The sequence below is a fragment of the Bos taurus genome, chromosome 18, assembly GCF_002263795.3.
Source record: "Bos taurus isolate L1 Dominette 01449 registration number 42190680 breed Hereford chromosome 18, ARS-UCD2.0, whole genome shotgun sequence".
NCBI classification, from domain to species: Eukaryota; Metazoa; Chordata; class Mammalia; order Artiodactyla; family Bovidae; genus Bos; species Bos taurus.
The window spans coordinates 14,038,802-14,049,654 of record NC_037345.1 but is presented as its reverse complement, the minus strand read 5'-3'; the positions used below and the strand labels follow the sequence as shown (position 1 = coordinate 14,049,654).

The window sequence follows — 10,853 nt, the reverse complement described above, 5'->3', positions numbered from 1 at the left end:
TGGAAGTATGTAAAGAATAGGAATTAGGTTTTCAGAGAAATCCGAACTGTGGTCCACCAGGCAGCGATGTGTGTGTTGATCACTGTTACTTTCCAGAGTTGTGAGAACTTATCCTTTGAGTACTGAGAGGAAGGACTCCATCCGATCGCCACAGACCAGGTGCTGTTCAAATCCCACCTGGCAGGAGCCCTAACTCTGACCGCCCAGCTAGACCTCTCACCCTCCAAGAAGCCTGTGAGCTGCACAGGGCTGCCAGCCTCTCAGAGGCTTGCTTCTGTGGGTTTCAGAAGAGCAGGGGCTGTGTGGGCTTCAGGCTCTCGTGAGGCACCTGTCACATGGGCAGTCTGCTCTCTTACAAGCGCTGAACCTGTTGAAATGGCAGTTTCGCACATGCTATGATGTAGGCCCACCTTCCCTTGGCCTCTGTTCCTATGAGGTTGCAGGTAGGCAGGAGCGGGTGGTGCCCAGGGCAGCCCGGGGTCTGGTTGGGGGGTCCGAGGCCCTGACGTCAGGACTACTGCAGCCCCGCAGGTGGGCTTGGCTGGCCTCTGCTCCTCTTCAAGGACAGGCAGGCACACCAGGGGTGGTGGCACATTGGCCAGATGGTGGCCTCAGTCCAGACCAGCCTGGGGGACCAGACCACAGGCTGAGGGTCTGAGCTGGGGTGGCCCCTCCCACCCCAGTGGTTGGGAAGAGGTCGCTGCAAGCCCGCCGGGGAAGGCTCTCTTCCTGGTGTGGCCCCCACACCCGTATCTCATACACTAAGACCTGCCGCTGGCCGGGGCTGCAGAAGCCTCACGTGAGGGGCCGGCCATAGGCCGACGGATGGAGCCCCTGCCGGCAGCGAGTGGCCGCAGGGTCAGAGGGTGGTGGCTGGGTGGGCAGCACAGTTGAAGGCTGAGGCCCAGAGCGGGAGGGAGGGGGCGTCCCAGTGGGTGCCGTGTCAGCAGATCCCAAAGGTGTGGGCCGGGTCACACAGGCAGGCCTCCTCTGTGCCCTGGGAGCCTGTTTCTGTTAGTCACTGCGTTCAGGCCCTGCTTGAAGAGGCAAACTCAGAATGAGTAGCCCTGGTGGGAGGGGGACTGGGGGTCCGTGTTTTCCCACAGTTTGCTTCTACAGCAGCTAACTTTCTTAAGCCAAGAGGACGTCTGGACAGAAGGGGTCCCCCTCCTCTCTGTGCCCCGAGGCCGTCCTGCCCTGCTACCCCTAGGCTCTCCGGTGGTTGGTGCGTGTGTGGGGATCTCTTCCCAGGAGGCCCAGGTTGGACACACTGGTGACCCCAAAGCTCTGTGGGATGCGGCTGCTGGCAGTCTCCCTCCCCGCAAGTCAGACCGAAACAGCAGCTTTACCCCCATTCTGAGGCCAAAGCGAGGACAGGAGGGCAGAGAGAGGCAGGCGGCAGCCACAGCTGCCAGGGAGGATGGCAAGGCCAGGGTGGCAGATGCTGGCCTGGGCCCCCTGACTCCCATGCGGAAAGCCCCTGGTGTGAGGCCCTTTGACCTTGCCCACCCCCTGTGCTCTCTGGCCGTTCTCCTAGGATGTGTCACTGTCCCCAGGTGGTGTCTGGGGGTATTCTGTTGGCAAAGACCAATGTCCCCCGTTCCCTGTGTAGGCAGGCTGGCACACCCCAGACCCCATCGGAATCAAGAGGCTTCCTGTCCCCATGGCCCACCAGGACCAAAGGAAAGCCTTAGATGCTACAGGGCAGAGAGGAGAGCTGGAGAAAGCCTCAGGGCCAGGAGGGTACGGGCCGTAGGACAGAGGAGCCGGCCTTCCGGGAAGGGGCCAGGAGAGGGGCCTTCTGGTTTCATCCCAATGACATTGTGGAGAGAGGTCAGGACCGGCTCTGACTCCCTCCTGTTTGCCAGTTCTTCCAATATATCCTCAAAAGGACACCAGAGTCCAGGCCCTGGCACCACTCACCTTGCCTGACCCAGTTCTATAGCACGTGTGTCTGCCCATTGTTTTGCCCATCTCTTCAGGCTATCTGTAAATTATCTATTGATCCTTTTATCAGTTCATCCCTCCAGCCAATCTGGTCACCTCTCTGGCCATCCAGTCTCTCACCCATCCGTCCATCCATCTGTCCGTCTGTCCATTACTCTTTGTCACCTGAGCCCCCATTCATCCTTCCACCATCCGCCCGTCTGCACTCCATGCATGTGTCTCCATCTAACCCACACAACCACGCCTCAGTCCATCCCCAGCCAGGACCCAGTGTAGCATCAACACCCTCAGTGACCCAAAGCCATCTTGGCCATCCCCTCCCAGTGCCCCTCCCATGGATCCAGGCCTGCTCCAGGGACAGACCATGTTCCACTACAGGCATTGTGGGCAGATTGGACCGACACTGTAGCAACAGCTCTGGCCATTCTGGGCCCGCCTGGCAAGTGTGGTGGCTTTGGGCCAGGAGAGGTGCTGGAGGTGGCCCACACAGCTGCTCAGGGGCCCTGTGATCAGGGCCGTCCGTCAGGGAGTCACATTCCCTGACAAGACTTGGACACTGCAGGGGGCGGTGCCTGCTGCTTTCCTTGTCATCAGGGTCACTGCCCGGAGGCGTCTCCAGGAAGGGAGGGAGACAGAGCCCCAAGCTGGCTGGCACCAGACACCAGGGCTCCCAGAGCCCCGTCTCTGGGTGCTCATTGTTGGCTCCACCTTTCCCCCTTGCCTGTCTTCCATCTGGGGGTCCCAGAGCTGGGAGTGAGCCCCTCAGAGCTGGAGAGTGGAGAAGGCACCCCGCCCAGGCTGATGAGGCCGGAGTTCCCAGGACCCTGGAGGCCTAGTGCAGCCCCCACCCCATCTCTCCCTGGCCCCTGCGGCCCCATACCTGCCTCCAGGCCCCCACAGCCCACAGGTGTCTTCCAGTACCCCCTCCCTCCACCAGATTTGTCCTGCTGGCCGAGGAGGAGGCGGAGGAGTCGAGGGGCCTGGACGCCCCACACAGAGGTGGCCTGGGGAGCCGGCTGTCTGGAGCAACCCATACAGTCCGAAGTGTTCCAGAAAACTCTGTCTGCCTGCTTCCTGTTCTTTTCATTTCAATTAAGTCGGCCCCTTGGGGCGCCTCACCAGAGACCCCTACAGCAGTAACGCAACATCAGGGATTCAGTGGGAGCCTGACCTTAAACGTCTGAATGCAGGGCTAGGGGCCCAGCCAGGCCAGCCTCCGTGGGTGAGGGGCTCAGGCAGTGGGAGCCCAGCCAGGCATAGCCACACACAGCCTGGTGGGGAAGGACTGACTGTCCACTTCCTCTTCTTTTTATGTCACGCTATGTTTTAATTCTCCCAAAGGGGTCAGGCTGTCTTCCTCAGTCCTGGGCAGGGTCCTGGCAGCCGCCCTCCCACGCCCCCCATCTCTCTGTTCGAGGCCCCGTGGGTTCTGTGTCATGGAATAAAGCCACCATTCACCAACACGGGCTCCGCGTCTCCTTGAGTGTCTGGCAACTCCATCTACACCCATTTCACACAGATTTGTGTGGGGGCCTTCTCGGGACCAGGCAAGAGGGACAAGACCCTGACCCATGAGGATGGGCGAACATGTGACACAGGGTGGGAGTGTCCACAGGACAGGGCAGATGACTTGCCTCCTGAGTTCTGGCCAAGGGTTGGGGGAGGACAGTGCACGCTCAAAGGTGTGTCCTCGAGGTGGTTGGGACGACCTTGACTTCAAGGCTTCAAGGGCCCGAACACCCCTCCCTGTGGCCGTGTGGGCACCATCCACAAGCTCTGAGGGTGGACACCAAGGGAAGGGACACCTTGACCCCAAAGAGCCGGGGTGTCCCTGCCGTAGTGTCCCGGCTCACAGGGCAGGTCCTGCCCAGAGCGGGTGTCCCGGGCTAGGGCTCCGAGCTCCGGGGCGGTCCTGGGAGGAGGCTGTTATTAATACTCCAGCCCAGCCTGGAACATGGTGTATTCTGAACGGCACCACTGGAAAGGCCAGCGTGGGGGCGAGTCTGTCCCCACGCCAGGCGGCTGGCGGGAGCCCCAGCGGGCCTGGTGCGTCAGCAGTGCCGGCACAGAGGGGATGACAGCAATTTTCCATTGCAGAGATCTGAGTTCAGAGGAGCCTGCCGGGCCAGGCCGGAGTCCAGCCGGCCCTTGGCTCGGACACAGCCGCCATGCTGTCGCTTAGCCATGTGGAGGTAGAGGGAGGCGCCCGGGCCAGAACCCCTCCATGGAGTCTCGGCCTGCAAGTGAGGGGAGCTGACTGCCCTGAGCTGTGAGAGAGACCTGCGGCAGCGACACTTCTGTCCTCGTCCACCACCCTCAGGCCGGGGCCACGTCCTCAGTGCTGCCCTTGAGGTGCTCTGGCCAGCCGGGGTTGGGGGGACCTGGGGATGTGTGCCTGACACAGGACCAGCAGAGGCCTGGGCACTGTGGCCACAGAGGGAGCAATCAGGAGGGCTTCCTGGAAGCAGCAACACAGTGGCAGTAGTGCCCCGGGGACCTCAGACATGCAAATGCATAAAACCATGTGAAGCCAAGGGGAGAAGAGCAGGCAGGAGGGCTGGGAGCTAGCAGGCCATGCCTAAAGGCTGGTAGCCAGCTCAGGCCGGCTCCTTTCCCTCCAGGGCCCCGGGGGATGGAGGGGGGATGATGCAGGCTTAGTTCAGCTTCCCCAGAGGTGAGAACAGAGCCAAGAGGAGAAAGGCAGCCACCGCGAGCCCCACAGCACATGCCTCACCCTCCCACCAGTGGCCCCCCAAGGTCCACAGGCTTCAGCTGTCCCATCCCCCAGCTCCACATCCCAGGGAAGAGACCCCAACTGGTCCAAGGGGACCTACCAGCTACAGCCTAGAGGGTGCAATATGGGCTGGGTGAGCAAACACTCAGGAGGATGCCATACCAGGGCGAGAAAGAGGCCAGAGCAGCTGCTGGGAGGGGAGACCGGAAACCAGGGCACCCAGGGACACAGGTCTGCAGCCGTCCTTGAGGAGAGTGCGGGGAAGAGGCCAGGATTTGACAAGCTGCCGTCAAGCCCCCGGTATCCAGGCCTGATCTGCACAGGCCTGCAGTTTTGTCAAGGGTTCCCACCTAAGAGCTAGGGTTGAGGGGGGAGGGTCCGTGGGGGATCCAGGGGGGTCAAGAGGAGGGATGTCTCTCCTCTGGCCCAGTACCCCACTCTGCAAGACCTCTGACCCCGTGGCACCCAACCCCCACCCCTAGACCTTTGTTCAAGCTGTTCCCTCCACCCAGGCCACACTCGCCTCGGCTCTGCCTGACCCAATCTGTGAAGGCTGGCTCGAATGCCACCTTCTCCGGGAAGCCTGCTCTGACCCCCATGCCCCAATTTCGCTTCTGCACACTCAGACAACTTGCTTGTGCCTGTGTCATCCTGACGGTGGTCGACCACTGGAGGCCTGACACAGCAAGGCGTGTAGACAACAACCCCATAGACAACCCCATGGACAACAACTCCTGCATCCTGGCAGGTGAGGCTGAGCTGTGGGGGGATGGACCTCCCAGCCCCACCCCCCACCTCAGCTGCACCCTCTCCATCTCATGTGTCCCGGAGGGGCCACCCTGCGAGGAAGAAAGGCCTGGGACTGGGGTCTGGCCTCTGATCCCTCAGGGCCCAGAAGCCAGAGGGGAGGCTTGGCCCCAGCCAGGAGACCGCTGAAGCCTCTAGTGAGAACACCTGGCCTGGGAAGGCAGGCTTAAAACCCAGGAGGGTGCGGGCAGGTGCTGGCGTGGAGTGAGCCCGGAAGCCTGGCCTGCCCCTGCTGCCATGTGGCCCTTCCTCAGCCGCACCCTCTTCCCTCCCCCTACTGAGGCCTGGCTCCAGAGGGCTTCCTCAGACCCTGAGGCCCAGGGCTGGGGGGCCTGGAGCCCAGCCGAGAAGACCCATCTGGACCCGGGGGCTGGCGGGGAGGAGGAGGAGACGGGGGAAGCTGAGGAAGACAATGAGGAAGATGCCGGCTTCCTGCTGTCTCTCTTGGAGAGGGAGGGCCTGGCTGAGTGCCCAGTGCCTGACCAGGTAACCACTGAGCAGAACGCCTGGGGGAAGCCAGTGGGATCTTGGGAACTGGAAGAACCCGGTGCCTGGGGCCGGGGGATAGACCGCTGCAGCTCTGCCTCCAGGGGTTAGAAGGCCACTGTCCCCCGCCTGGAGGAGGGTGTAGGGACACCCGCCACACATAAGCTGGAGAGGGCTCTGTGTGTTGGGGTGTCAAAAAGGGGCTTTCTGCAGGCCCGGGTCCTCACGGCTTCCCTCGCCCCTCCGGGGAGCCCCAGCATGACCTGAGGACAGGCAGGCCCATCCCCTCTGTCCTTGCTCCAGGGAAGCCTGGGGGCCGTCCCACCTCGAGGCTCAGCCTGGGCCATGTGCTGGCAGGAGCTGGAGGCCATCAAACTGAAGCTGTGGGCCATGGAGCAGGCCCAGGGGCCGGAGCCGCCCAGGGTGCAGAACCTGGATGAAGGAGAGGAAGCCGCCGGGGCCCTGCTGGCCAGGCAGCTACTGAGTCCCGAGACAGGTAGGAGCCGGCAGGCCAGGCTGACTGCTGTCCTGGGCCGTGGGGCTGAGTCCTCGGTTGCATGGCTCTGAGCACCCCTTTCCTGGTAAATTGGGATGACTGCAAACTCCCAGGGAGAGGCCGGGGTTTCCATGAGGTCCAGCCTGGCAGTGGGGCCTTCTGGATAAGCCCCAAGAGGTGGTCTTCCCCAAGAGCCCCCGAGAGATGCGGGTGCACCTCTTCTCAGAGGAGTGAGGACTGAGCCACCCAGGTGGGGCGCCTGCCCTTAGCAGCTGCCAGGAGCCCCCTGCCCAAGACAAGCCCCTGGTCCTGAAGCCCCTCTCTCCACAGACAGCCCCCTGGAGAAGGCAGAGGCTGACCACAGATCCATCTACGTGGGCAATGTGAGTGAGGGGAGGAAGGCAACTGCAGCCCCCTCCTGGCTGAGAGGATTAAAGGAAGGGCGAAGGGCCGCATTTCAGGGGCAGACTCCAAAGCCACACAGGCCTGCAAGGGAGAAACAGGAGGGGCGTCTGATGAAGGGGCATCCCCAAGAGGGAACGGAGACCCTCTGTGGTCAGACCCACTGTGGCCTGGGTTGGGGGTCCGATGAGGGGGCATCCCCAAGAGGGAGTGTGGACCCTTTGTGGTCAGACCCACTGTAGCCTGGGATTCAGGGTTTCCACATGCAGTCTCCCAGTGAGCAAATCACTGGCAACGAATTCCACTGGGAAAAGCCACACAACCCCTGCCTAGGCCAGTGAACTTGGGGAGCGTTCCTCTGGGTATCCAGTCCCCTCCTCCAACAGGGGTGGAGGACAGAGGCCCAAGCTACTACCCCCCACCCCGGGGCCCGATCAACCCCTCTCTACCAAGAAAACGTGCTGCAGGAGCCCCTGGGAGGGGGAGGCCAGTGCACGAGGCCCCCCACCATGGCCCATGCCTGGCAGGTGGACTATGGGGGCACGGCCCAGGAGCTGGAGGCCTATTTCAACCACTGTGGGGAGATCCACCGGGTCACCATCCTGTGTGACAAGTTCTCTGGACACCCCAAGGGGTCAGTGTGGGGCCTTGGGGAGGGGACCTCGAGGAAGGGTCCGGTGCCCGGGGAGAACAGCTGTGCCTGGGTAAGCATTGCCCTCACTGGCCCCTGCTCCATCCCAGCTATGCCTACATAGAGTTTGCCACGGAGAGCTCGGCCCAGGCCGCCGTGGAGCTGGACAAGAGCATCTTTCGAGGCCGGGTCATCAAGGTGTGTGTCACTGCAAGGCGAGGGGGTGGGGGTAGGGCGAGTGGCAAGGACACACAGCTGCCCCAGCCTGGCCCTTTGCCAGTCTCTGGTGTTTGGGCACATCAGCTGGACTGCTGGGGGAGGCTTCCTTCCTGATCCAGACCCCACCTGCAGGGGGAGATACTGGCTTGACTGAGGCTGTGGCTGTACTCTTGTGGCCTAAGTGGAGATCTTGAGAGGACTGGGACCAGGCTAGGGTCTGATGCCTCAGGCAGCCTCATGCCCTGGGGCCTATGTTCACCTGCTTAAGAGCCTTCAGCAGGGAAACCCAGGAAGGCAGCTTTAGCCTTCCTCTCGGCTAGGGGTGGGGAGGAGGATATGAGAACAGAGGTCTTAGGCGGACTTGGCCTTTGTTTCCAGGTGCTGCCCAAAAGGACCAATTTACCAGGGATCAGTTCCACGGACCGCGGGGGCCTTCGGGGACACCCAGGCGCCAGAGTGGGATCCTTCCCCTACGGCGGCCTTCAAGGCGGGGCCCGTTTCAGGCCACGAGGGCGGAGCCGGTGGGCGGGGCCCTGGGAGGGCGGTAACCTACTGGGGCGGGGCGGGGCTCGGTGGGCGGAGCTCTGGAGGCCGCTCACCTCCCATTCTCCTTCCTGCAGGGGACGCGGAAGATTCTCACCGTGGTTTTCTCCATATTGAAGTGAGGACCGGATTTTGACAGTGGGGTTTGCCGCTGGGTCAGGAATCAACAGCGGTGCTCCTAAGAATAACTTCCCCGCCCCCTTCATTCCTCTGGAGGACTGCCGGACCCCACCGAGGCCACCGTGCACGGAGCGGGGCACAGGGTGGGCCTGGCGCGGATGCCAGTCCGGGCTCTGGAGGGCATGGGACGAAGCTGTGGGCAGGTGAGGTCCGGGCACCACGGGGTCAGCGCTGGCTTGACTTAATCAGGGATGTTCCACTAACGCCTTTTATAGAAAAGTAGAAATATGTATCTTATTGGTAAAGCATAAATTATTAAACTTGAATATTTTTTAAAAGCACATGGCAAGAGTGTCCCCTTTAATTCGCCTCACTTGGACGTTGTTTCCTCAGGTGCAGAGAAAGCAGTTGATGGGTGTCTCACTCTGAGACACACGCTAACAGCCAACGGGCAGCCTCCTCACACCGTAGGGGCAAGCTGTCATGTGTCTTCACCCCAGGTCTGGTGGCCTCTGGACACGTGCTTGCCCCATGACGAGGGGCAGAGGGATGGTACACCTGGCACAGGCCCAGCCCTGGTGAGACCTGAATACAGAGGTTTCCATGCTGGGCCCCTGCCTGTGCCCCGCACCACCACCCCCACCCCCAGACAGATGCCCCACTCTCTCCCTGAAGGGGCAGTGTGCACTGATTACGCTCAGCTCAGAGCTGAGGAAGGAAGCTGTGGGTCTGGGCTGCAGACACACTCGGTCACGGCCTTAAGTAACTAAAAAACCTCTCCGTGGGCTTCTCTAAAGCAACCCTCTTTGCCTTGTAATCTTTCAGTTATCAGCTCAAGTTTCGAACACAGCTGCTCTGGGGCTCCAAGCCCCAAAGGTCCCCAGTCCCTGGTGTCTTTACAGCACCAGTGAAGATAGCATTCTCTCAGGAGGGCCAGTAGGCCTCTACTCTCCATCCACCTGTCCATCAGGCCAGGTTGACATTCCCCTGCTGATCTGGGGTCAGCAATGGTCCTTATAGAGGAGTGAATGACAAACCTCCCCCCACATATGTCTGCATCGTAATCTCTGGTGCTTGTAGATGTGATCTTATTTGGAAAAGGGGTCTTTGCAGATGCAACTAAGCATCAGCTGGGTGGCCCTAAACCCAGTGACACAAACTGGGTATGAGACACACGGAGAAAGCAATGTGGAGACAGCAGAAGTTGCAGTGATGTGTCCATAAACCAAGGAGCCATGATGATTGCTGGCCATCATCAGAAGCTGGAGAGGCTGAAAAGACCCTCCCTCAGAGCCTCTGGAGAAGGCAATGGCACCCCACTCCAGTACTCTTGCCTGGAAAATCCCATGGACGCAGGAGCCCGGTAGGTTGCAGTTCACGGGGTCGCTAAGAGTCAGACATGACTGAGCGACTTCCCTTTCACTTTTCACTTTCATGCATTGGAGAAGGAAATGGCAACCCACTCCGGTGTTCTTGCCTTGAGAATCCCAGGGACGGGGGAGCCTGGTGGGCTGCTGTCTATGGGGTCGCACAGAGTCCGACACAACTGAAGCAACTTAGCAGCAGAGCCTCCAGGATGAACCAGCCCTGCTGACCCCTAGGTTTCTGACTCTGCCCCCCAGAACCGTGTGACAGAATTAGATTCTATTTCTACACACGCACCAGCATGCTCACACATACACACCACTACCCACTTCTGGAGATGGGTGGGAGGGGCTGAGTGGCAAGGCCCTTGCCAGGACCATGTGCACTTAGGGGGCTGCAGGAGAGACAGGCTGCCTGCACCACACTCTGGAGCTGAACTTCGTGAAGCACCAGCTCCTGCTGCTCCACACTTGAGGTCAGTACCCTCCTTGGCAAGCAGGCTACACACTGTCACTGTGCACATTGCTTTTCTTTTTAGAAAACGTATTTCTTTCGCTGTGCTGGGTCTCAGTTGTGGCATGTGGGATCTGTTAGTTGCAACTTGCAGGATCTTTAGTTATCACCAACTCTCAGTTGCAGTGTGTGGGATCTAGCTCCCTGACCAGGTATTGAACCTCAGCCCCCTGCAGTGGGAGTGTGGAGCCTTAGCCACTGGGATGACCAAGGAAGTCCCTGCATGTTACTTTTCTGTAAGTACCTGCTGACAAGCCATCTACCCCAAGGAACTGGTCCCTTTTCAGAAGTACCTTCTTAATCCCTTCTGTATGGCCACTTCAAGGAGAATGGATCCGGGAGGCCCTCCTTTCCCTTGGATTTCAGGTCTGAGAAGCCCACATGGGCGGCCAGGGCTCCGACCCACACTTCTTAGCTGTGCCCAGAGGAAGCCAAGACACGCAGCATCCTCTTGGTCCATCTGGCCTGGCACAGAAGGGAGAAGGACTCCTGATGGGGAGGGAAGACCAACTTCAACAGAAATCACTGGTGCAACAGCCAAGGGCTGAGTAGGGGCTGCATCTGACAGGGCTCAGCCCCTGGAGGGAGGA

General features: G+C 60.6%; 1 protein-coding gene across 1 annotated transcript; it reads left to right on the top strand.

The window, feature by feature from the left end:
- Positions 1 to 3,398: 3,398 nt before the first annotated feature.
- On the top strand, positions 3,399 to 9,466 carry PABPN1L (PABPN1 like, cytoplasmic). The gene is given in 7 exon segments (XM_059877666.1): positions 3,399 to 5,974; positions 6,332 to 6,536; positions 6,801 to 6,853; positions 7,259 to 7,478; positions 7,582 to 7,701; positions 8,101 to 8,243; positions 8,343 to 9,466. Coding segments are annotated over 7 exon segments (1,095 nt in total). The 5' UTR covers positions 3,399 to 5,725; the 3' UTR covers positions 8,448 to 9,466.
- The last annotated feature ends 1,387 nt before the right edge of the window (positions 9,467 to 10,853 follow it).